Below are 25,444 nucleotides of genomic sequence, written 5' to 3'. Positions count from 1 at the left end.
CATCTGTTAAACACTGACCATTTCGACATGTAGAGCCGCCTCGTAGAGGGGGCTCTAGATTGTATGATCGTGTTCATGACCCCGTCTGGCAGATCAGCGTGTAATCGTTGAGGCTCCACGCATGCAGAGACAGCGCTCTGGATGGGGATGCCATATCGAGCCGCGGGCTAGAGAGAGAAGGTCTCTCTTCACCGGTATCGGCCAGGGGGCTGAGTCTGCCAGCTGTATTAGATCCGGGAACCAAGCTTGGTTCTCCCAGTATGGGGCTAAGAGGAGCACTGTGTGGCGCGCTTCCCTGATTCTCTTGATGACCTGAGGCAGCAGAGAGACCGGGGGAAAAGCATACAGCGGGCCGCTGGGCCAGGTCTGGGCCAGCGCGTCCTCGTTCTTCGAGAAGAACTCTGGGCAATGAGCGTTGTCTTTTGACGCAAAAAGGTCGACTTTCGCTTTGCCGAAACGGCGCCACAGTGACTGGACTGTTTGGGGGTGTAGAGACCACTCCCCAGGGGGAACGTTGTCCCTGGACAGTCTGTCGGGGCCCTCGTTCAGGTGGCCAGGCACATGCGCGGCTCTCAGCGAGCGCAGAGTGCTGAGCCCACACGAGGAGGCGTTCCGCCAGGGTGCAGAGCGTCTTTGATCTGACACCGCCCTGGCGATTCACATAGGCCACTACCGATGTATTGTCCGTGCGGACTAGAACATGGTGACCGTGGAGGAATGGGAGGAAGTGTTTGAGCGCTTTCTCGACCGCGAGCATCTCTAGACAGTTTATGTGTAGGAGATTCTCCTGGTCTGACCAGCGGCCATAGACCGGTCTGCCTTCGAAGAGCGCTCCCCAACCTAGGTTGGAAGCGTCTGTCGAGACAACTTTCCGGTGTGAAATCACTCCCATAGTCACTCCTGTGTGATACCATTCGGCTGCCAGCCAGGGCTGCAGGGCTGAAATGCAGCTCTGATTCACTTTGACTCGCAAGCCGCCGGCCGCCCAGGCTCGGTGGGGCACGCGCGCTTTCAGCCAGCGTTGAAGCGGGCGCATGCGCAGTAAGCCCAGCTGGAGCGCTGCTGCAGCTGAGGCAATATGCCCCAGGATACGCTGGAATGTCCTCAGCGGAACCCGGCTGCCTATTTGGAGGGATGCGGCGAGGAGGCGGATGCGGCGCGCGCGCTGCTCCGACAGTCTGGCCGTCATAGCCACCGAGTCCAGTTCTATTCCAAGAAGGAAATTGACTGACGGGGCGATAGCGAGCTCTTGGTCCAGTGACCGAGAGACCCAGATCCTCCAGATGGCTAAGAAGCGCTGTTCTGTGAGACACAAGTTCCGTCTCTGACAGCGCTAGAATAAGCCAATCGTCCAGATAATTCAGTATTCGCATTCCCTGTTTTCTCAGGGGAGCGAGAGCCGTGTCCATGCATTTCGTAATGTACGGGGTGCCAAAGACAGGCCGAAGGGCAGGATTGTGTACTGATATACTCGACCGTTGAAGGCGAATCTCAAGAATGGCCTGTGACGGGGAGTTATCTGGATCTGAAAATATGCGTCTTTTAGATCGAGAGAGATAAACCAGTCTCCTGGGCGAATCTGCGCGAGGATTTTTCTGGTTGTGATCATTTTGAACGGCCGTCTCATGAGGGCTTTGTTCAGATGTCTCAGATCTAAAATAGGTCTTAACGCTCCGTCCTTCTTGGGTACGAGGAAGTAGCGGCTGTAAAAGCTCGACTCGCTCAGAGAAGGATGAACCTGTTCTATAGCCCTTTTGCGCAGCAGCTTCGCTATTTCAGCTTGAAGCAGGTGCGCAGCTTCTGAACTCACTTTCGTCTCCGTCTGTGCTAGAAAGCGCGGAGGGCGACGAGCGAATTGAAGCGAATAGCCGTGTTTTATAGTACTCAGCACCCATTCTGACGCGCCCTGAATAGCTTCCCATGCTTCCGCATGCATAGCTAGGGGTCGAATGGTCTCTGGGTTCAGATCGCCGCACTGCGCGGGATTGGGGAACCTGTATCAGAGAGGATGGAGCGGCGTGCGCGCCGCTGGTGCTCGAACACGGGGGCTGGTAAACAGTATTGGCCGGCTGTACAGCGTTCGGTAGCTCGGTCCCAGAGGATGGAGCGCGATTTGCTGACAAACACCCCTGGCGCGAAAGCGGCGTGGGGATTGTAATGTCTAAAAGTGAGTGCGCGTGCACGTGAGCGGGCGCAGAGTTTACACTTATGACACGGCCAGTGTTTGGGAGCTTAGAGGGTGTGCGACCCGAGGTAACTGAATGGCAGAGCGAGCAGCGGGTAGGTGTGAGCACAAAGTTGTGGGCACATTTACTACACTTAGTACTCGAGCGGCTTGTGTCCGCTTTATGAGAGAGCGCTCTATGCGCGTTACCATGGGGACCATGTTTGTGTGAAGCAGTGAGCACATGGGAGTGGGCACATTTTCTACACTTATGACACCTTCGGCCAGAGCCGGAATGTTTGTGAGCTTTAGAGGATCTGCAACCCGGGGTAACTGTGTGATAGAGCGGGCAGCAGCTAGGTGTGAGCACAGAGTTGTGGGCACATTTACTACACTTAGTACTCAAGCGGCATGTGTCCGCTTTATGAGAGTGCGCTCTGTGAGCGTTACCGGGGAGACCGTGTTTTGTGTGTAGCAGTGAGCACATGGGAGTGGGCACATTTTCTACACTTGTAACACCATCGGCGTTATAGATCAAATGCTTTGATGGCTCATATGTTTAGACGCTCATAAATACTCAAGCACCATCCTGTGAGATGCGGGTTCGCTTTCTGTATGTAAGAAAGCTGGCCGCGAGCTCGGAGAAGCCAGCAGAAAAAAAAAAATATTTTTCTGCCGCCAGAGCCGGATTTGAACACGGTTCTCCAGTGCAGAAGCGTAATATTCTGCCACTGAGCCACAGGGGCACACATGAGCTTCCAGTTGGTGCGAGCATATGACCGAGCGTCGTGTTTCGGCGTTTGTTTGCAGGCGCGCGTGTATTAAGACAGGCCCGTTTACTGCAGCATTAGTATTTCCAGCCGCCTGAACTTAGAGGGGACTGAGAAATATGTATCCCGTGAGATGCGGGTTTGCTTTCTGTATGTAAGAAAGCTGGCCGCGAACTCGGAGAAGCAAGCAGAAAAAAGTTTTTCTGCTGCCAGAGCCGGATTCGAACACGGATCTCTGGTGCGGAAGCCTAATGTTCTGCCACTGAGCCACAGGGACACACATGAGCTTCCAGTCAGTGCGAGCATATGTTGTTTGCGTTTGTTTGCAGGCGCGCGTGTATTAAAACAGGCTCGTTTACTGCAGTATTAGTATTTCCAGCCGCCTGAACTTAGAGGGGGCTGAGAAATATGTATCCCGTGAGATGCGGGTTTGCTTTCTGTATGTAAGAAAGCTGGCCGCGAACTCGGAGAAGCAAGCAGAAAAAAGTTTTTCTGCTGCCAGAGCCGGATTCGAACACGGATCTCTGGTGCGGAAGCCTAATGTTCTGCCACTGAGCCACAGGGACACACATGAGCTTCCAGTCAGTGCGAGCATATGTTGTTTGCGTTTGTTTGCAGGCGCGCGTGTATTAAAACAGGCTCGTTTACTGCAGTATTAGTATTTCCAGCCGCCTGAACTTAGAGGGGACTGAGAAATATGCGAGGATTGGAGGAAGTCCGGCCTAAGCGGGACGAAATCACTCTCTCTTCCTCCTTTCGCCGGTGCTCGTGACGTCCGCTCTGATATCCCTTGAGAACGGCGCAGTTGCGCGGCTCGAACAAAGGGAGAGAGAGCGGGAAGATGTCATTATGTGCTGTGACATCGTTTGTTTGCAGGCGTGCGTGTATAACAACAGGCTCGTTTACTGCAATATAGATATTTCTAGTCGCCTGAGCTAGGAGGGGACTGAGAAATGTGTGAGAAACGGAGGTGGCCGGAGAGTGACGCGCGCGACCGAGGCGCGGGGTAGCTTTCTTATAACGTAAAGGAAGCCAGCCCGTGACCGTCTACTTCTGACATCCCTTGTGAGCGGCGCCTTGCGCGGCTCGAACAGAGGGGGAGAGGGCGTGCGTCATCCGGGGGGGGGGGTAGCTTCCTTGTAACGTAAAGGAAGCTATAGCCCGTGACCGTCCGTTCTGACATCCCTTGTGAGCGGCGCCGTTTGCGCGGCTTGACAGAGGGGAGTAACCAGCTGGTCTGCTTCACCCCCTGATGCGACGGCAGTGCGGGCAGAGGCCGGCCGCTGCGCGTCGGTGAAGGGCGGGGGAGAAGGAGAGAGCGAGGCTCGCGGGAGGGGCTCCGGCGAGCGCTCAGCTATAACCACCGGCTCGGAAAGCCTTTGAGAGCGGCGTATTTTCTTACACGGCCCGGAAGAGGCAGCCGGAGAAGGTGGAGGATCGTGAAACATGGCGAGTCGAGCCCGCAGGGTCGACATCGGCAAGTCCTCACACTGTTCGCAGCCGCCCGTGAAGGGCGCGGGCTGCGTGGTCGAAACCCAGGCAGAGAGCGCAGATCACGTGGCGGTCTCCGTCGCTGAGCGCGGCTCTGCACGAGCCACAGGATGAGCGAGGCATTTGCAACAACGCCTCGCGCTCTTTTAGATGCAAAGTGTGTCGCGGGGCGAACACACAAACACATACAACACAGAGCAGTAAAAGGATATATTCGCCGGATAGCGAAGCAGGCAGGGAAAGCTGAAGGCGGCGAAGGCGGCCGGCGTCCTCAGGCTGAGATCCTCGGCGTGCTGGTCGCTTGTTTCGACGGCGGCTTCCTCAGAGAGCAGCGATGCGTAGAGCTTCGCTGAAAAGACAGAAATCAGAGAAGCAGCCTCCGAGCCCCGCTTTTATACGCTAAGCCACACCCCTTTTCGCGGGCTGTGACGCATTAAGCGCGCCAAGCGCGCTCATTGGTCGTGACGTCACGCCAAGGGCTCAGCGGTAGGCTGCTGCAGTTGCCGCAGGGCAGCCAATGGGCACGCTAGTAAGCCTGCCCTAGGTCTGCAGGCTGCCGCACTGCGTTGACAAGATTATAAAAATTAAGGATAATTTTTGGCTTCAGTATCTCGAGAAAGAAAGGCTTTCCCGTAGCGTAGTAACTACGCAATACGAGAGAACCTCTCGTAAGAGAACCACACGTGTGCTAAGGTCGTCCATTCATTGGACAGGAATTCTCAAGCAGGGAAAAGCAGGAAGTGCACAAACAGGCTCAGCATGGAGATATTTCGTAATGTAATATTTGTTATTTTACTGATTTGGTGTTATTCTCTACAAACGCAATATGAAGAAACTATGGTATAGATAAAAGCCCGCCCGCACCGACAATTGATTGCTTGATTCCTTACATGCGCTTCGTGAGGCACACTAGCTGGCACACGCACGCAAGGTCTCTCGCTCCCTCTCTCTCTGCCGTGCGCTCGCTCGCTCGCTCGCTTTAGACACCATTATGCCAAAATGTCCGTATTCTCATAAGAGCAGTCAAATAAAAGGCGCAGTTTTCTGCAATTGGGTCGGTTCATGTTCACACCGTAAACGAACCGTACCAGAGTTCGTTTGGAACCGTACCGAGACCACCTCTTCAGCTGGGTCTCGGTTCGATTGTTTGGTCCGCACCCGAGTTCGATTGCTGTATTCACACCTGCCCAAAAGGTCCGCACCAAGGGGGGAAACGAACTAGAGTTCGATTCAATCGAACCAAACGAGGCAGGTGTGAATACACCCTAAAACAAAGTTTGTCAGCCGATAGGTCCGACACTGTGAGCTGTTCAAATGGCCAGGCACCTTCACAAAACACCAGCCTGCCAATTTATCACACTCAATTTTGGAGGGGCTTTTAGTAAATCCATCTACCGGCTGTCCTTTGCTCGTTTGCTTTTTGGGAGTTCAGGCCAAATTCTGAGCTCTAAGCACTCTCCTCGGACAGCACACCACATACACATAACATTTATTATACATAACATCTTATCATATGTAAATGTGAACAATAAAAATCCAAGTGGTTGTGTAAAATAGGCACGTAATATCGATATAGCCCTGAATCTAATCATATCGTAATCGTAATTTGCGAAACGCAGCTTGTTTTGCAGTATTGGCAAATATCATATTGTGACACTGTCACACATGACAGATGTTTTAACCACTCTATATATTATGATGATTTTATGTATATTAGAGTTTTAATAGGTTTACATGTTGTCTAAAGCCCTATTCGGACGGGACTAGTTTCACAGGGGGACGTTAGAGAAATTTCTGTTTGACAGATGTACTGTACTTTGAGATTTTAATCCTGTCCGAATCTGCCATGTCTGTCTTTTTCTCACATGACCTCTGTAAAAATTCCAGAGCAAATTACCTACTGTTTTTCGTCAAACTCGGCGGTCCTCTGAGAAATCTAATCCCGTCCGAATGCGAATGTCTGTGATTGCCGAAAATGTTTTTTTTCCAAAACGCCTTTTCTTGTGTGTTTTGGTCAACATGAACTACCGTACAATCTCTTGCTATCACGCCGGTATTCACGTGTCTGCTTGTTGTGCACTGATAATGGATGTAGATGTGTTAAATAAAAAATAAAAAATAAAAAAATAAAAAAATGAAATCAACAAGAAGAGCCAAATCACGTAAACCGTTAAGACTGGCTACTGTAATATCAGTTTCAGGCAAGATTACTTTAATTTCTGCACTTAATTAGCCTACATAACGTGTAAATTATATAAGTTAAAACTTTTTATTCCAGTGGGTTTATTATAAGAACCCAGTTCTATGAAATCATGGTGATAAATGTATGTATAGTTTTTTTATACTACAATTTTTATAAAATGTTTACAAAACACTAAATACGTTAGGACGTTTTACTTTATATTTCAAAGTGCTTAATTTTAAAAGTATATGACCATACGCAATCCACGCATTCTGAACACGTGATCTTCTGCAATGCCCACATGTAAAACACAGACCTCGATGGAGATGTTAGTCCCGTCTGAATCCATACATGAAATCACAGACGTAGGTTGATAAGAATTGTAACTCAAACGTCGTTTGGAAAACTAGTCCCGTCCGAATAGGGCTTAAGTCATTTTATTCCTCTTATCTGTTTTAAAGCGTGTATGTCTTTAAACAATTCTGGGTCTGCCTGTCATGCGACTGTTCACATGACAGGAAACAGCCATCATAAAGGAAGCAGCATGGCAAACAAATGGGGTCTCTATTAAAAGGACCAAAGCTGGATCGAGGAGTTTCTTTTAAGGACTTTCTACTTCTACTTTCTACTTATCACTTTTCATTGGATTATCACTACAGTTGGATTGTATATACACCGGTGGACACTTACACATTGGGACTTACAGCACGCAAGGACTCTTAAAAACTGTTTTATGGTATGGTACCAATGGACTCTATACTTTTAACAGCCTAAGGCTTCTAGGTTGTATTGTGTTGTTTTAAGTTCCTGGTAGAAATTGTAAATACACTTCATTTATTCACTTTATTTCTGTTGTCGTCTCATCTTTTAAAACACTTCAAAACCTCTCAACAGTTTAATCTGGCCCCAATTTTATTCTTGTAATGCTACCGATTTGGCCGATTGTTACAATATTGCTGACTAAAGCTTGGCTTAGTGCGTAAAGAGTTCAGACATTCGGGAGGTCATGGGCCCTTGCATACGTTATGAGCCAGTAGGGGTTGCACAACTACTGATTTCTGCTAGTCGATTTCTTATCAAAACAATACTCGAGTTACTCGACTACTCGTCGTTCATGCTACTGTAAATGAAAAGACATGAAATAGCTAGATCTTACGGTGGCCGAGAGAGCTCAACGCGCTGCAACTGAAGAAAACACATGCAAATAGAAAAAAACACCCGCAAATTAAGAAAACATCATCAGTTTCACAACACATGTGTGCTCCAAATACTCACTACACAACCAAATACAGAAACGCTCTGCAAAAGTTCACAACACAACCAAATACAGAAACGCGCTGCAAAAGTTCACAACACAACCAAATACAGAAACGCGCTGCAAAAGTTCACAACACAACCAAATACAGAAACGCGCTGCAAAAATTCACAACACAACCAAATACAAAAACGCGCTGCAAATAGGACAGAACACAACGGAAATGTTTCCGGGAACCCAATAAGTGACGGACGGACGGCTCGCGAGCTTTACCAGAGAGACGCGGGCTCTGGCTTTACCTATGCCCTACTCTCTTAAAAGGGCAGACGGCAGAGCCCTTGAATTGGGCACTTTGGAGGGAGCGGGGCACTTGTTGTGTGCCATTATGTTGATGAAGGGAGCAACGAAAGACAACGTAATTTCCTCATTATTTTCACCTGGGATGTTCCCATGACAACGCAGTGCGTGTCCATCAGCTGTTCTTACCAGAAATATAGTATTAATGCTGTTAACATAGCTGTTGCAAATAAATATACATTTTATACAACAAAGTTTTTAAAATATGTGTTATCTTTGTGTGAGTGTCTCAACTTTACAACTTGCCGTCTCATATTTGGACCTATAGCTACATTCTAACATTTCTTATGAAACTTATTTTAACATAACATGACAAAATGTGTTCAATGTAACTGATGTATAGATTAATGTCTTTTCCTCTTTCTTTTTCTCTATCTTTTTTATTTATTTATTTATTTTAGTCTTCAGCTCATTGTCCTTTTTAGTATTCTTATGGCATTGAACATATCGCAAATATACATTTTGCAGGCCTATATTGTATACAAAGTTGTATGTCATAAACGTGTCATCTTTGTATGTTTTGCAAAAAAATAAAAAATAAATAAATAATAAAAGTAGACAGCTGTAAGCACGTCCTAGCCGGGTCCGTCACTTATTGCGTTCCCCGGAAACATTTCCGTTGTGTTCTGTTCTATTTGCAGCGCGTTTCCGTATTTGGTTGTGTTGTGAACTTTTGCAGCGCGTTTCAGTATTTGCAGCGCGTTTCTGTATTTGATTGTGTTGTGAACTTTTGCAGCGCGTTTCAGTATTTGCAGCGCGTTTCCGTATTTGGTTGTGTTGTGAGTATTGGGACGCACGTGATCGTAAAACTGATGAAGATGTTTTCTTATTCGCTGGTGGGTTTTTTTCTATTTGCATGTGTTTTTTTCTGTTTGCATGCGTTTTTTTTTCTGTTTGCATGCGTTTTTTTCTGTTTGCATGCGTTTTTTTCTGTTTGCATGCGTTTTCTTCATTTGCAGCGCGTTGAGCTCTCTCGGCCACCGTAAGATCTTATCAATAAACATTTATTAATTCATAGCCTAATGCAACAATTACATAAGTAAACTCTCAAAACATTATAATTATGACATTTCATTAAATTTTAATGTAACAGTCTAAAGCCAAATTACGGTGACGCATTGCTGCCACATACATATTATTTTTTCCCATCAATTATGTCGTAATAACGAGATCTTATGTCGTTTTAACGACATCTTTTCTCGTAATAACGAGATCTTATGTCGTAATAACGAGATCTTATGTCGTTTTAACGACATCTTTTCTCGTAATAACGAGATGTTATGTCGTTAAAACGACATCTTTTTTTGCCCTTATAAGGACATGTGTAGTCGTGTACAAAATATGCCTTTATCCACATAAAATTGACAGCCTATCGCGCCTTTATCACACGTTCAAAAAGCTTAAGCAAATATAGAAGCCCCCAATCATGCTAAATTAATCAATGAGGCCCTTTTTGGAAAATATTTTAAATAGGCCTATAAGTTTTTTTATATATATATATATATATATATAGGCTAATATATTATATATAAGATTTATTTTTGTTAATAGGCTATATCTTCATTCATTACCTAGAGATATAATTAACCAAAAAGTAGTCAAAACACAAAACAGAAAATTTTACAACATTGTGTTCTTATTTTGTTTAATTAACGAAATGTCGTCTTTATAACAGAATATACAATACAATAAATACAAAAATCTTCAATATACAGCCTACAATCTTCACATGTCACCTTATAAACAGTCCTTTGTGTGGTGGAATAAGCAATGCTATATAGAAATATGGTTAGTATCTTAATTAAAATTTTCTTTTATTATTTTATTAGTTCATTAATTATGCTAGCTCAACTAATTAAATGTGAAGAGCTGGATACTAATTACTAATGAAATAATGTCAAATATTAACTGTAGGCTATTGATTAGATTTGCCATAGACTAAAGGATTTTTCTAGACTAGTAGTCATTCATTTAAGCAATTAGGACTGATCGCACGTTTATATTCAATGCTGGGTGCATGTAGGCTATAGCCTATTCCGCGATCAAGCGCAAGCATTAAACTTGCCGCAAAGCGCCGGCAAAAGTAGGCTAATGATATAATAAATGTATCTGAAAAAAATAACGAAGCATTTTAATTGTTTATTAATGAACTAGTCTTTTCAGTGTAGGCTGCCTGCACTGTATCTCCATACATCTCCGCTGTAATGTAGCCTAGATGTGCCTTTACAGACAGGATTACATTATCAGATGGTACCGTATTTGCTCCAATTCAGAGACCATGAAAGCGCGCCCTGTTTGTTTTATTTTATTTTACAAAAGCACACCGTTTTCTTGTTGTTGTGAGTTTACACAAACAAAAGTAGTTGCGACTGATGTATTATGATTTTCTGTATGACCAGAAATGATGGAGTATTTTAAGTTGTTTCCACTGTTGATAGGAAAATGCGAGTGATGGCACCGGCGCCTCCATCCATGTCATAGTGCGCGCTCCACACTCTGCACAAACACTTGGATATGCGCTTCATAATAGCAAACATTTATCTAGGTTAACGTTAGAGCGAGCGGCCATGCCAGACGGATAATCCTCTTCATGTTTAACTAATCAAATTTTGTTGCATTTTATTGCGGCAGTTTGAAAAGGGCGGCTGAAACACTTAGCCTATACAGATAAACGCCCAACGCTGGTGTTTTTCTTTAAACAAATTCGTTTAGGCTTTAAAATAAATATTGTTTATGGGCTAATTAATGCCACAATAATTTGTTTATTTTATTGGCTACTTGTATTTTTCATTTTTGTTTTGCATTGAATACCATTGAATATTTGCATTGAATGCATTGAATATTTGCTGTGCACCGCAATGCCATCCTCCCATAGAAAGACACGTTAAGAGCCACCTATTTTCTTTATAATAAAGGGTTTCTATGGAAGGAAAACGCTTAACGTATAATTAAATGCATTGCGTTCATATTCTTTATCACTGAAGCTTTTTCTTTATTATAAGGGTGTATTATTCCATTAAAAAATGACTGTTTATAAGGTGACAATCCGTTATCTTGAAGATTTTTGTATTGTATCTTCTGTTATAAAGACGAAGATTGACATTTCGTTAATTAAACAAAATAAGAACACAATGTTGTAAAAAATAAACAACTTAGGCTATGTTCTGTTAGATGTGTTTTGACTACTTTTTGTTTAATTATATCTCTAGGTAATGAAGATATAGCATATTAACAAAAATAAATCTTATTAGGCCTATATAATATATCATATTAAAAAAAACTTAAATATAAAATATAAAAAATCCTAGCCTATATAAAATATATTTTCAAAAAAGGGCCTCATTGATTAATTTTGCATGATTGGGGGCTGCTATATTTGCTTAAGCTTTTTGAACGTGTGATAAAGGCGCAATAGGCTGTCAATTTTATGTGGATAAAGGCATATTTTGTACATGACTACACATGTCCTTATAAGGGCAAAAAAAGATGTTGTTTTAACGACATAACATCTCGTTATTACGAGAAAAAGATGCCGTTTTAACGACATAAGATCTCGTTATTACGAGAAAAAGATGTCGTTTTAACGACATAAGATCTCGTTATTACGAGAAAAAGATGTCGTTTTAACGACATAAGATCTCGTTATTACGAGAAAAAGATGTCGTTTTAACGACATAAGATCTCGTTATTACGAGAAAAAGATGTCGTTTTAACGACATAAGATCTCGTTATTACGAGAAAAGATGTCGTTAAAACGACATAAGATCTCGTTATTACGACATAAGATCTCGTTATTACGACATAATTGGGAGGAAAAAATAATATGTATGTGGCAGCAATGCGTCACCGTACCAAATAAATAGCCGTTCTTGCCTTTCATTTCAGACGTCTGCTTCGAGGGGCAGTTCACATATCGCGTCTTTCCGCGCTCAAGGTCGTTATTTCAAATGTAGGCGCGCTCATAATGAAAGCAACATGGTGCGCTAGTTTTTCCAGGCGGGTTTTTCCTTCTCATCTCCAGAAATATATCTAGTAGTAAAGCTAATGCAAGGGCTAGAAATCAATTAATCCTTTGCTGAATGATACTTCTTCGTCGTCATCATGGAGAGCGCAGTTTGGTTGCATAGCAACGACAGACGCCATGGGAGCGCAAGCGCTTGTAGGAGACAGCGGCACGGCCGCGCGCGCTTTCCACGCGTTTTTAGCATGGTTTTTAGAAGCAATATGTGAACGGCCTCTTGCAGAGTTGGCCAATTACAATATTTTTGTCATCCTTGATGAAATACTTCCACACATCTGACGTGTGGTGTCTGTTGGTGACGTGCGCCATTTTTAATTCATTTATGGTTAATGGACGCTCGAGTAGTCGATTGTTTCCGACAGCGTCGACTAGTAGTTGAAGTAGTCGATCTATCGACTACTCGACTAGTCTATGCAAGCCCTATGAGCCAGTCAACCTGATAATCATGTCACAGCAGTTGGTACACAGTTCGACTGTACTGCATGCACAGCAATTGGATGAGCTTTTGCACTAAACATTGAGGTTGGAGTTTCCAATGTTGCAGAATAGCAGAAAATAAAGCAGATATAGAAAATAAACTTGGCTGATTTGTTGAATGGCAGAGAACAGCATGGTCATTCCATTCAAAAACACTCTCTCTCTGTGTGAGTGTGTGTTTTTCATGCTGTAGGGTTTCCTATGTTATGTTTCTGCGAATGATTTTGGAATTGGGGAGAGCCTACTCTATTGAAATGTGGGCCGACTCCCAATATATCGAGCTGATTTTTTTTAACATTTTAAAAATGATCAGGATCTTGGGAGGAGGTTATATGGTATCGGCTCAGCTCGTAATTCCTCTCACACAATGCGAGCTGCGACCATACAAGCATCAACGATTGACACACGAGCTCTTCCGATGGAAAAATTTAGTTTGAAAGCTAGTTTGACAGCATAAATCTCACAGTGGATGCCCAGAATAAGGGAATCAATGTCTGATCATATTGTGACAAAGTGTCGGATTTACTCTCCCAGTTTAAAGCATGGATCGGTCTTGAGTGAGTAAGCAGCAGAGAGCATTAAACAGCGCTGTGACTGAGACGGCCAGAAAGAAGTGTGGCATGAGTTGCTGAAACCATTTTTATCCCACACCCATATCTCTGCATCCAAACCACCACTAATGCACAGAACCAAGTCTCGCCCTACATTTATTCTTTTACAGTAATGTACATCACTATACAGAAGAAAAGATCTGATGCTGTTTCCTTTTCCTCACAACTTTAACTAGGAATTCAAGCAATGAACATGTTAGGAAGATTTTCAATCAACAAATCGGCACCAATACAAAAATCTTACATGTAGATTTACAGTAATAACTTTGATCAGTTACAATTTTATTAATGTAATAAGTTAATTAGTTTTTGTTACAGATATGGTGTCAGAACTCAAGTGTTATCTCTCCTTCTCTTCGCTCTAATCTTTGTTTTCATCTTTCCCATGTAGTGGCCATTAGCAGCTGATAGTGTTCAACAGTCATCACAGTAGTTTGTCTCACAGCTGTTTCTACTCTCTCCTTGATTTCTTTGCTTTATATTCTCTTCCTTCTTGCCCTGTCTCACTGCCAGTGTGTTTTATGCCTCTCATATTCACCCATGCCTCGATCCATCTTGTCACCTTTGTTGGTTTCGTGTTTTTCCCCGCTTTCACTCCTGTCCTCTGCCCACTGGTCAACATACTGCCCATCCCAGAGCTGACAAACACTTGTCTTTGGTTCTGTTTACAGGAATGGCCTGCTCATGTATGACCTCTGCTTGCCGCTGACCTTGGGACTGATCTGCTCTGTCTCTGCTGCTGTATTCCTGGTAATGACTTTTTCATCTATCTGACTCCTCTATCGTCTTCTTTCTGCATCTGATCCAACTGGCAACATTCTGATCTGAAAAATGAAGCCTACCCGGAAGTGCGAAAAACTGCAATACATCGAAAATCCGCTAGGGGAAAGTCCCGAAAGGGAGCAAATGTCCATAGACCATCATGTTAAAATGTCCGTTTTCACAGCATAAATTCATGTTTTTACAGGTTGGTCCCATGGACTTTTATTGTATTTTTCGATAGGTTCTGAGTGCCTGACAACCATGAGGGCTGTGAATTTTTTTCTAACTCGTTAGTTTAGATCGTATCTAGATACATACATTTATACATACATTTAAAATGTATGACAATAAGGGCGTGGTTAACTTTGATTGACATCTTGATTGACAGCTGACAAGGCAGCGCCACGGAGAATGACAACATAAGAAGCGCCGTTATTTAATACAGTTGACATATAATACTACTGTTTCTGTATCATGAAATGTAGTTTTAAGAGTTTTTCAGGCGAGAATGTAGTTGTTTAAAGCTCAAATCTGTGGTTTATTTATAAAGATTTATGAAAATTGTATCCAGTTGTGAGATCCAGCGATGACCGGGCGCTCGGCGCTCATGTACCCCGCCTGGAACAGCCTTTCCTCGGCTAGTCGTTCTGAGGTTTGCCGCTGACTCTGGCGTCTCTGTAGTGGTTAAACATGAGATATAATTCGTCTTGTGTATATCTAACGGCCGATTTTTGGTCTTGTAAATCTATAATTTGTTCCCTGGCCAATCGGTTTGGCTGAGGGGAAGTTTCATAACTTTATAAGCTATATTTAACTTTACCGTTGTATGGTTAGACTAGAGCGCTGACTTTATATGTTTGACTGAATTAGCTTTATTTGTATAGCTTCTTGTAACTTTACCTTTTACTTATACTTTTATAATAACTAATATTGATAAAACTGAAATTTAACAAAAAGAGAGTTTTTGGGTTAAGTTTTTGTCATTTTAAATTTTAACACAACGAATATGATCTGTAATGTTGTTTACTGCAACATCTGTTGTTTAGTACAAATGCACATATTGTCTGGACCATATTAAAATGTTTAATATTTTTATATTATATTTAAAACGAAAAGAGGCAGGTTTGTGTTTTATATTTTGTTTTTTTTATAAATAGGCAAACGTTATGTGCAGTGAATATAACCAATATGCATTGCCTGAACCACATTTGTGTGGCTATAATGTTTAAGATTTCTTTAAATGGAAACAAAAAGAGTTAGTATGGTGTTTTATAACATATTTCGTTGCCTAAAATATACACAGAGATGACCGGAGTAGCAGAGTGCTGCGTCAGAAGGTGGGCGGGGTTAGGATTTCCCAAGATTTTCCAAGATGGCGCCGCCCATACCCCCCATAAACGGCTTCAAACCCGTTCTTCAGAAAGTCTATGGGTGACGTCACAGACGCTTTGTCCATATTTTTTACAGTCTATGATCTGATCGCTACAAGGATTGTCTCTCTGGCCTGACCCTCACATGTTTGACCTCTCTTTAGACCTGCTCTTTCTAACAAGAGTCAGTCTAAGTTAATCCAAATAAAGTTAATCTGCTTTTGGGTCCTTCCTTCAACCAAACCTTACACCTGCTTTTTTTTTTAAATGTTCATATTTGGGCGTTTCTTCAACTAGGGGCACTTTTAGGCTTGTGAAGTTGAATAAAAAAAACTTGTTCAAAAGTCACGTAACACAGTCTCATAAGTTTAAATAATTTGTCTAGTTTTAAGGTCTGTAAGAGGACAAACTTAGATTACAAGAGAAATTGTTAATATTTAAAAAAAATTCCGACCTGCAATGAACAAATGTCATTTCCACCACATCTATATACAGCTGTTATTTAAAAACAGAATAACTTATGCCACTCAAGAATTGTCTAAGATCATTTTTGTAACTAGTTTTATTAGTTTTTCCACAATGTACAAAAATTATACATTTGTCAATGAGATAAATGAACTGCCCTAAGGACCAAATGGTGAACTGTGCACTTGTCACACTCTGAAATGTAATATTGGTTAGGGCAAGAGCTTATCAGAAAATAAATAACTTGAATTTTTATATTAAGTAGAGCATGATCTCGTAAATTGTGGATACATTTTTAATGTGTGATGAGAACTTTTTAAATGTTTTTTAAAAATGTGTGTGGTGATGGAAATGACAGGGTGGTGGAAATGACAATGAATTAACGTGAGTGTAGAGAAACAGTAATATTTAGAGAAATATTTATTTGAAAAACTCTTAAACTCATCACACTCAGTAAACTCAATTCACAACGTCAATCTACTCTTGCAATCCATATCAATTGTACTTTGTAATCATAAATGTCATTTCCACCACATGCTGTCATTTCCACCACAGAGGGCAGTGTGCTGGAAATGACTGTGGTGGAAATGACATTTCTGTAGTTTTTTGTGAAAAAATGGAAGATAGCTTCACTGATCAGCTTTGAATTAATACTTAGCATTTCATGCATGCAAAATACTCTTATTTAACTTATTTTTTTTTTACTTTTTAAAAACACCCTTGAAAGTACAGCATGTTTCCACCACATGCTGTCATTTCCACCATAGAGGGCAGTGTGGTGGAAATGACATTTCTGTAGTTTTTTGTGAAAAAATGGAAGATAGCTTCACTGATTACCTTTGAATTTATACTTAGCATTTCATGCATGTAAAATACTCTTATTTAACTTACAATTTTTAACTTTTTAAAAACACCCTTGAAGGTACAGCATGTTTGGAAATGACGTAGAATAAATATATTAACTGATCAAGCAATATTTACCTTGATTTTTCTTATTTTGTTCTTGATGAAAATTTAAAATTGCCTCCATGTCCAACATGTGCTCTGATGTCTCTGAACATTCCCATAGAAACCACCTAAACAATCTTTCACACAAACTTTTTAAAGGGACATTACAGTGTTGTGGTGGAAATGACACCAATACTGTGCGACAGCTATATTTTGTATAAAAAGTAATATTGATGGTGGTCTCACATTAAATACTATAATGTATTTTAATTATTTTACTAGTGCTTAATTTAGGTATATTAATAGTTACCAGATAAGTCATACTTTTAAACTGTATTTTCATTGTTGAAGTTAAAAAGTCTGGGTGTGCGACAAGGAGAAAACAGTGATTTTGACACCTATAAGGAGGTTGAAAAGTATGAAAAAATCATAATAGAAAGGTAGTAAAAAGTTTTTAAGGAGGTTTTATTGTTAGTTTGAAAAAGAAAGAGGATTTTGTCCAAAATTGTATGTATTTTTAAAAATATGACCAAAGTACATAAAAGTGCCCATAGTCTAAGAATCACCCTTTTACGTTTTTTTAAATGTACTTAGATGTATAGCTTTTTAATTATAAATCATGGTTAGATAACTATATGGTGTCTATAAAACAATCTGTGGTAGGGAGTCGGTTTACCCTTGATTACTGTGGTCTGATTACAAATATCAAACATAAAAAAAAAAATTTGTTTTAATTGCTAATGGTGTTATAAATCAAAATGAACTTCAAAAGGACATTTGATTTAATTGGCATTATTAAAAAACTGACAGCCCAACTGAGTATATTTAATTATCCTTCGAGAGCAAAGATCTGCTTACCACATCCTGAACATTTTCAAAAAAGATTTGCAATGAGTCGAAATCCTCCTTGATTTCTTCTAGTTTGTCTCTGCATGACCTGCATGTTCTCGTCTTCTTCATAGCGCCCTTAAAAAGCTACATGGATGTGAAGAAACAGACTTTAGTGATGATCCACAGATATACGTGTGCTTTCACTGTTAAAATGATCATTCTCTGCAGTTCAGCCTCCAGCACATTAGACTGCTGATAAACCTTTAATTGTGTCTCATGCCAACAAATGATAGTCAAGGATCCGAGTGAAGTGCGTTTGTAGAGGAGATCTAAACCAGATATGAGGCAATAATGTCTCTGAGCGTTCACTGAGAAACACTTCCAGAGCTGAACTGCTGAGAGATGATGATAGATGCTCCTCATGAAGATGACAGAATCACCCAGAAGAAACTAGTTACCTCAGAGGATCCAGGAGTCTTTTTAATGATCAAATCTAGAAGTTCTGCTGCGTCTCGTTGTTCATGAACTTTGGGTTTAATGGAGAGAAAGCAAATAACAATCAAACACTTATATTGAGTAACTTTCATCAGCAGAAACATTGACTGAATGCTGGAAACAGCAATAAAGAGACCAACCGTCTGTAATGCCGAGGCTCTTCGTGACTCCAGCTGCTGAAACTGCAGTTTTCTGTTGTGTTTCTAATTCACTGAACAACTTCTTCAACTCTTCACCCAAGTGTCCATCAGATGAACCGTCTCTGTCCAAACTACAGAAGACATTGAGTGTTTATCGATCGGCTGTTTGTCATGTTGTTTCCACTGCTGGAAGTGAAAGATGTTTCTTTACCTCTGGACATGTTCCCTGAATCTCTTCGTCATGAAGAGCGTCTGAAGAACTGCATTCAAGTAGGAGGTGTTCCCTTGATATTCCAGCCCACAGTATCCTGACATGAGAAACACATTAACACTGGACTGACGTCCATCCAGCTGACCAGAGAAACTACAGAAACACATCCGGCAGATCTTACAACATACAGAGCCATCGAGTGTCCATCGAGATCAGAAACTGACTCTACGGTTCAAAGCAAATGTTGGCTAGGTTTAAAAGAGAGTAGGTCTGGACATAGTCAATCAATATTCATCAGCAATGAAATGAAATGAAATGTGAGAAAAGAAGTCATCTATGACTGTGTGTTATTAATGTCCATCTTCAGAAAACACTCCCAATATGAACGGTTGTGTGAACTGCAGAGAACTCACTGAAGATCAGACTGTTTCCCACAGAAAACACACCGGATCATTGTGAGAAACACAGACAGTAACGTGAGGCATCAATGCTGTTCTTCTCCACAGGGTTTCAGGGACGGAGAAAGTGTTTTCTCTCGGTACAGCTCTACTCTAATCATGATTCACACACTCTTTACTGATGGAGATGTTCAGATCAGATGAAGGGTTCATGTCTTACTTCTGTTCCTGGCTGTTGAGTCAGTCTTCTTTGTGTTAGTTGAGAAAGGACTCTGGAGATGATCATCTCTGGGTTTCTGTGTCTTCTGTCTCTGTAATATGTTTTAGAGGAACTTGATCAAACTCAAAGACTGTTTACACATTCAGCGCTACAATATCTGACTAAATGACAGTGTCGACAACATCTTTACAATCTACAACTGCATTATATTCAGAGTCCACAGACCCAACACTGCTGAATAATAGCAGAATAACAGAATATCACTATTAAATTAAATAACTACTATAACATAAAAAGATGGCATGTCAAACACCAATTATCTGTTATTAAACAAGCACACGAAGCTCAAACGATGTGTGTTCACAATGAAACCCCTAATAAAACACACACAACCTCTCCAGCAGCAACTGGTTGGGTGACTTCATTGGCCGTCATCAATCGCTGAACTTCACGTCTGTGGAAGAAAATAAAACACTTTTATTTTAAATGAGCAGTTGATAAATATCACCATCATATCAGAAGAGAGTTTGAATAAGCTGGAGAGACATTGATGATTCTCACATCCAGTCCAGAAAGAGTTGACACACCTCACTTTATAAACACTGTTTAAGATTCTCATCATGACATGAAAAACATTCTCAATCTTTCTAGCTGAAAATCTGTAGACTAATGAGCAGTGCTGAAGTGATGACACACAAGTATATACTACACTGAAGCTTTACACCAGCGCTGTGCTGCTTACATCTGTTCACTATAATCTTATCATAACAGATTCAGTTCAGATCTAATGACACACACCACAGAATCCAACAGAATAATGTACATATTTGACAGAATCAGATTCATTACCTCTGATGTTCTCCAGAGTCTCCAGCTGCTGTAAGACCAAAAGCACAAACTCTGGTTAATTCTGCTCATAATCAGAGTCAGTGTGTGAATCTCAGCTAGTGTCAAGTGTACATCTTTACCAAGCCATCAATACTGAACTATAACTCTGAGAACTCTGTGTGTGTCGTACTGTAACTGTAAGAGGACAGACACTGAGCTGTCTGACACTACTAGTCAATCTTTAGAAAAATAAATGTCATTTGCACAACTCCAGATGCTGACTGTCACTTGTAGTGCTTGTTAACGGCTGTCCTTTAGTTCACTGTGTTTCCCACGTTTACACAGTAACTTTGAGCTCTTCATCTGTGCAGTCATGACGGCGTATAACTATGATTGAGTTACTGACAGAACATTGCAGATCATCATGCTGTCACTGACCTTCTCTCACTGAAATCATGAAGTACTGTGATACTCACACTGATCTCTGTGTCTGTACACGAGTAAACGGGCGTCTGAACTGCTGTGAAGAAACACACACTTTAAGATCTGTTCAGATATGAGCTCATAAAACACTAATATCTGTCATGAACAAAGTCTCTAAAGCTGCTGTGATCAGAAATAAAACTGATACCTGTGTGTGGAGCTCTCGTTTATGAAGACGCCGTTCAAGGAACTCTTTGAGGAAAAAATAACAGGAGATGTGAGTAATTATACAAACACACTAATGAAATCTCACATACACTAATGCTTCAGTGACACAGTAAAGCTTGTGCATGTTGAGGCCGAGGGCTGTGAGAGAACAGCGTGAGGCCGGTGATGTGATTAATAAAGAGCTTCACCTGCGCGCCACACCGTCTCGTATCTCACAGAGGAGCTTCAGAAGCACAGAAGAGGAGCGCCGACAGTGAAGGACGAGAGAGGACCAGGCCTGGACTCATGCTGTGTCTATGTGTGTGTGTGTGTGTGTGTGTGTGTGTGTGTGTGTGTGTGCGGCAGTCGTCCGTGAGGGTCTGCCGCCTTTACTTTAGTTTTGTGTTTGTTTATTATTAAAGTCTTTAAAGGTTCGCCGGTTCCCGCCTCCTCCTTCCCACAGCAACTAACCTCGTTACACATATTCAGTATAAATATATATAAATACCTCTGATACACTGCGGTCATCAAAGCGACGCCAGATTTCATCTTCACATCTGATGTCTGCATTATAACGTCCAACAACATAGTTTACTACGACATAGAGCTCATATTTATGGGAGAAAACCTGTAACACAAGGAGGAATTATGATCATTATGTTAGTTATATATTTACATTACACAATATTACATTATTTTCTCTTCTTCATCTTAAAATCCACCAATCAGATCTTCTGTGTTCAAGTTTAATAAAAGCACAGATTAATTGAAAACAGCCGCAACAGAATTACAGTCTCTGACTTCAGCAAGAAATGGAAATGAGTTTAAATTCACAAATAAGTCTATAATCACAAAACACAATGTGTGTCTAAAGCGGTTGTGATGTGTGTGTCCGTACAGCATTAAACCGAATCACTGCAACAGACACTCATATTATTGTCAGTACCGTGATATGAGGATGAATGATCACTTCCTGGTCATTTTTACTGGAGCTCGACACATATGAGCTCTTCTTCATCTCAGATCTCTTCAACACAACAATCATGTGTTCTGGAAACTTGATCATTTCCCTTTTCTGTGGAGAAAATAATAATGTATTAGTGCAGCATTAATGACTTGTGCTGCTTTTCTTCACAAGATACTTTCAACATTTGAGGCTAATGTCACAGTGAACGACAGCTTGATTTGACAGATTTCAGGGTTGTTTTTAATTGACGTTCACATGAAATTCAACTATTTTTAAAGTGATAATTTCTCTGTTAAATGAGGATCAAAATTCCACACTTGAAGATTTAATATACACTAGAAAAGATACTCACAGTCTCAATGTCTGTCTTATTTCCACAGAAAACACAGTACTGCTGATATTCTCCACTAATATATGCCTGTAAAGCATCTTCCTACATTTACAAGAAATCAATGGGAAAAGGAAGAAAGATTTCAGGATGAGACGGCAGAATAAAGTTGCTTTAGATGAGTATCTGTGTATAGAAATAACTCTTAGAGATTCACTCAGAAGAGCAAAGATCTGCTCACCACATCCTGAGAGTTCTGAAGAGACACGGTCAATGAGTGGAAATCCTCAGAGGTTTCTTGTGGTTTGTCTCTGCATGACCTGCATGTTCTCGTCTTCTTCATAGTGCCCTTAAAAAGCTACACAGATGTGAAGAAAACAGACTTTAGTGATGATCCACAGATATACGTGTGCTTTCACTGTTAAAATGATCATTCTCTGCAGTTCAGCCTCCAGCACATTAGACTGCTGATAAACCTTTAATTGTGTCTCATGCCAACAAATGATAGTCAAGGATCCGAGTGAAGTGCGTTTGTAGAGGAGATCTAAACCAGATATGAGGCAATAATGTCTCTGAGCGTTCTCTGAGAAACACTTCCAGAGCTGAACTGCTGTGAGATGATGATAGATGCTCCTCATGAAGATGACAGAATCACCCAGAAGAAACTAGTTACCTCAGAGGATCCAGGAGTCTTTTCAAGGATCAAACGTAGAAGTTCTGCTGCGTCTCGTTGTTCATGAACTTTGGGTTTGATGGAGAGAAAGCAAATAACAATCAAACACTTATATTGAGTAACTTTCATCAGCAGAAACATTGACTGAATGCTGGAAACAGCAATAAAGAGACCAACCACCTGTAATGCCGAGGCTCTTCGTGACTCCAGCTGCTGAAACTGCAGTTCTCTGTTGTGTTTCTAATTCACTGAACAACTTCTTCAACTCTTCAGCCAAGTGTCCATCAGACGAAACACCGTCTCTGTCCAAACTACAGAAGACATTGAGTGTTTATCGATCAGCTGTTTGTCATGTTGTTTCCACTGCTGGAAGTGAAAGATGTTTCTTTACCTCTGGACATGTTCCCTGAATCCCTTCGTCATGAAGAGCGTCTGAAGAACTGCATTCAAGCAGTTGAACCCTTGATATTCCAGCCCACAGTATCCTGACATGAGAAACACATTAACACTGGACTGACGTTCATTCAATGCATATGGATTAAGGCCAGCCTCAGAAATAACTGTGTCCATGCCTTTTCAGCGCAAATTTTTCTCTGCAATATTTATATCAAACCATGCCCTTTGATTGTAATCTTTGGTGTCCCAGTGATTTTGGACGAGTATACAAAAAATATGCTAATGTTCTTGCCTTTGCCTCATTGATAGCTCGCAGACTAATTTTACTGCACTTTCCACTTTCTCATGATTAGAAAATGTCTTTTCTATAGAAAATGTCTTTTCTAAAGTTTGCACTAATATTTTCCACTGACAAATTTTATACAAACTGGGATCATTTACTTAATTTTGTCAAGAATTCACCATTTATCTTTGCTGATTTGTAATATGTATTTTAATTAACCTATGGATATAAAAAATAAATACCATTCCAGTTATTATAAATGGAAACAAACCAGCTGTTTTGGACATAGAAAAAGCTGACATTTTTGGTTTGGTAAAAGTGCATAGCAATGATAATATTACAGAAGATCCACTGCTGGGCAATGTAAATGTAAATGTAAATGTAAATGTAAATGTAAATGTAAATGTAAGAAGATATAGAGAGAGTTGTTCAAGAGACAATAAAGAATTATTAACTCATAGAGGATCGTCAGAAGTACATTAGATAATGATTTTTCCTTATACAAGCTAAAAAGGGCTATTATAGGAGCTAAGCAAACTTCTCCAGGGAAAGACGATGTGTGCTATGAAATGGTAAAGCACCTTTCAGATCGATGTTATGCATATTGTCTTTTTAATAAAATCTGGGAAAAAGGAGTTTTACAGACTAATTGGAAACATGGTATAATTATTCCCATTGCAATACCAAGAAATGGACCATTCAGTAGTGTCTAGTTAAAGGCCTATTGCATTAACGTCCAATCTGTGTAAAATTATGGAGAGAATGGTCACTTATAGATTAAATCATGTGCTATATATTTTTCTCCTTCTTAGAGTGGGTTTTGGAAAGGTCTGAACACTATGGATGCGGTTTTATGTCTAGAGTCTGACATCAGGAAGGCTCAAGTTGCTAAGGAGGTTTTATTAGGGGTATTTTCTGATGTGGAGAAAGCCTACGATATGATATGGAAAGAGGGGCTTCTAATTAAACTGGATGAGACGGGTATTGGAGGAAGAATGTTTAACTGGTTACATAGTTTCCTTTTTGACAGATCTATGGCTGGGATCAAGATTTGATGGATGATGGAGATGCAGATGATAGAGCATTGTAGCCTGGGTTTCCCCATACTGCCTTGAGCGCAGCGCGATTTTATTCACGCTGCTAGGCAGTCTGGACACCATGGACCAGATTTTCCCCTGAAAAAGGGAACCAACCACAGAACGGGGAGGGAGCAGCAAGACGATGACGACATCTATGCGACACACCGAAGCAGTTTGTTTATATCTATGGATCCAACATGACAGACGTAAAAATATATGCATATTTTTAGGAACACATCTACAAAAATATGCCTGTATTTCAAGTTGATAAAATAATTTAAAATCCACATCAGTTTATTTGTGCCGACGCGCCACACCCTCCCAGGATCTATAACATTACCTAGGCTACTTTCACTTTTAAAAATTCATCATAACCGCGCGCGCGATCTGCTTGCAGTCGTCGAGATGGATGCTGAGGAGTTGAAGAAAAGAATAGCTAGTGGAGATTGTAAAGTTGTCGACGATACGTCATCAAAAATCAAGTCCAGTGTGTGGGAAAATTTGGAGTTATCTGAAGAAAATATTGTGAAAGGCTTTGCTGCAAACATTTTCGTGTTGGATAGCCGCAAATGTGGAACTTCATCGCCGAGGAAGCACGCAGATAACTGTGGTAACAAAGCAGTTCTATCGAACAGTATTTTTCATATTTAACACTGTTAAGTATGTGTGGTGTGCAGGGCGTGTTTGAACCCAAAATTGTCAGATGTAACGTTAGTCTAGACGAAATTGCGTGGCATATAGTGTTGTAGCCGTGTCTGTTCGATTAGTAAAAAGTGATAAGGCTACTCAGTTTTGTGGTAACGTTAGCCATGTTCTTCATGTACCGCCCTTTTGACAGCTTCGGCTGAAGTTGTCCTTGTGTTAATTGTCGTGTAATAACGTCTGTATGACCTGGCAATAAACATTTTTGTAAGTGTGTCTATAATGTGATAGTCTAAACTGATTTTATTTCGGGTGCGGGTCGGGTGTCGGTTCTATTTTAAGCGGGTCGGGTGCAGATTTTAATTAGTGCTGCTGTCGGTAAACGGGTCGGGTGCTGTTTTAAGCAGTGCGGGTACAGGCGGGTGCGGATTTACAAAATCGGACCCGTGC

General features: G+C 41.3%; 1 protein-coding gene across 1 annotated transcript in view; it reads right to left on the bottom strand.

The window, feature by feature from the left end:
* The window catches only part of LOC307151533 (uncharacterized protein), a 197,238-nt gene that overhangs the window by 129,689 nt on the left and 42,105 nt on the right, over nucleotides 1-25,444 (bottom strand). Inside the window, exons 11-26 of the mRNA XM_079859626.1 lie at nucleotides 22,986-23,079; nucleotides 22,775-22,905; nucleotides 22,595-22,662; nucleotides 22,163-22,279; nucleotides 21,946-22,026; nucleotides 21,573-21,701; nucleotides 21,135-21,254; nucleotides 20,628-20,671; nucleotides 20,473-20,516; nucleotides 20,018-20,045; nucleotides 19,562-19,622; nucleotides 19,169-19,259; nucleotides 18,551-18,647; nucleotides 18,340-18,470; nucleotides 18,163-18,230; nucleotides 17,732-17,848 (exon numbers count right to left, since the gene is read on the bottom strand). Of these exons, the coding sequence (XP_079715752.1) occupies nucleotides 17,732-17,848; nucleotides 18,163-18,230; nucleotides 18,340-18,470; nucleotides 18,551-18,647; nucleotides 19,169-19,259; nucleotides 19,562-19,622; nucleotides 20,018-20,045; nucleotides 20,473-20,516; nucleotides 20,628-20,671; nucleotides 21,135-21,254; nucleotides 21,573-21,701; nucleotides 21,946-22,026; nucleotides 22,163-22,279; nucleotides 22,595-22,662; nucleotides 22,775-22,905; nucleotides 22,986-23,079 (1,421 nt within the window). The remainder of the gene's footprint in view (nucleotides 1-17,731; nucleotides 17,849-18,162; nucleotides 18,231-18,339; nucleotides 18,471-18,550; nucleotides 18,648-19,168; nucleotides 19,260-19,561; nucleotides 19,623-20,017; nucleotides 20,046-20,472; nucleotides 20,517-20,627; nucleotides 20,672-21,134; nucleotides 21,255-21,572; nucleotides 21,702-21,945; nucleotides 22,027-22,162; nucleotides 22,280-22,594; nucleotides 22,663-22,774; nucleotides 22,906-22,985; nucleotides 23,080-25,444) is intronic.

Source organism: Squalius cephalus (genome assembly GCF_949319135.1).
Source record: "Squalius cephalus genome assembly, chromosome: 23".
In the NCBI taxonomy this organism is placed as follows: domain Eukaryota; kingdom Metazoa; phylum Chordata; class Actinopteri; order Cypriniformes; family Leuciscidae; genus Squalius; species Squalius cephalus.
Note: the sequence above shows the minus strand (reverse complement) of the source record. Positions and strands in the feature narration are given on the sequence as shown.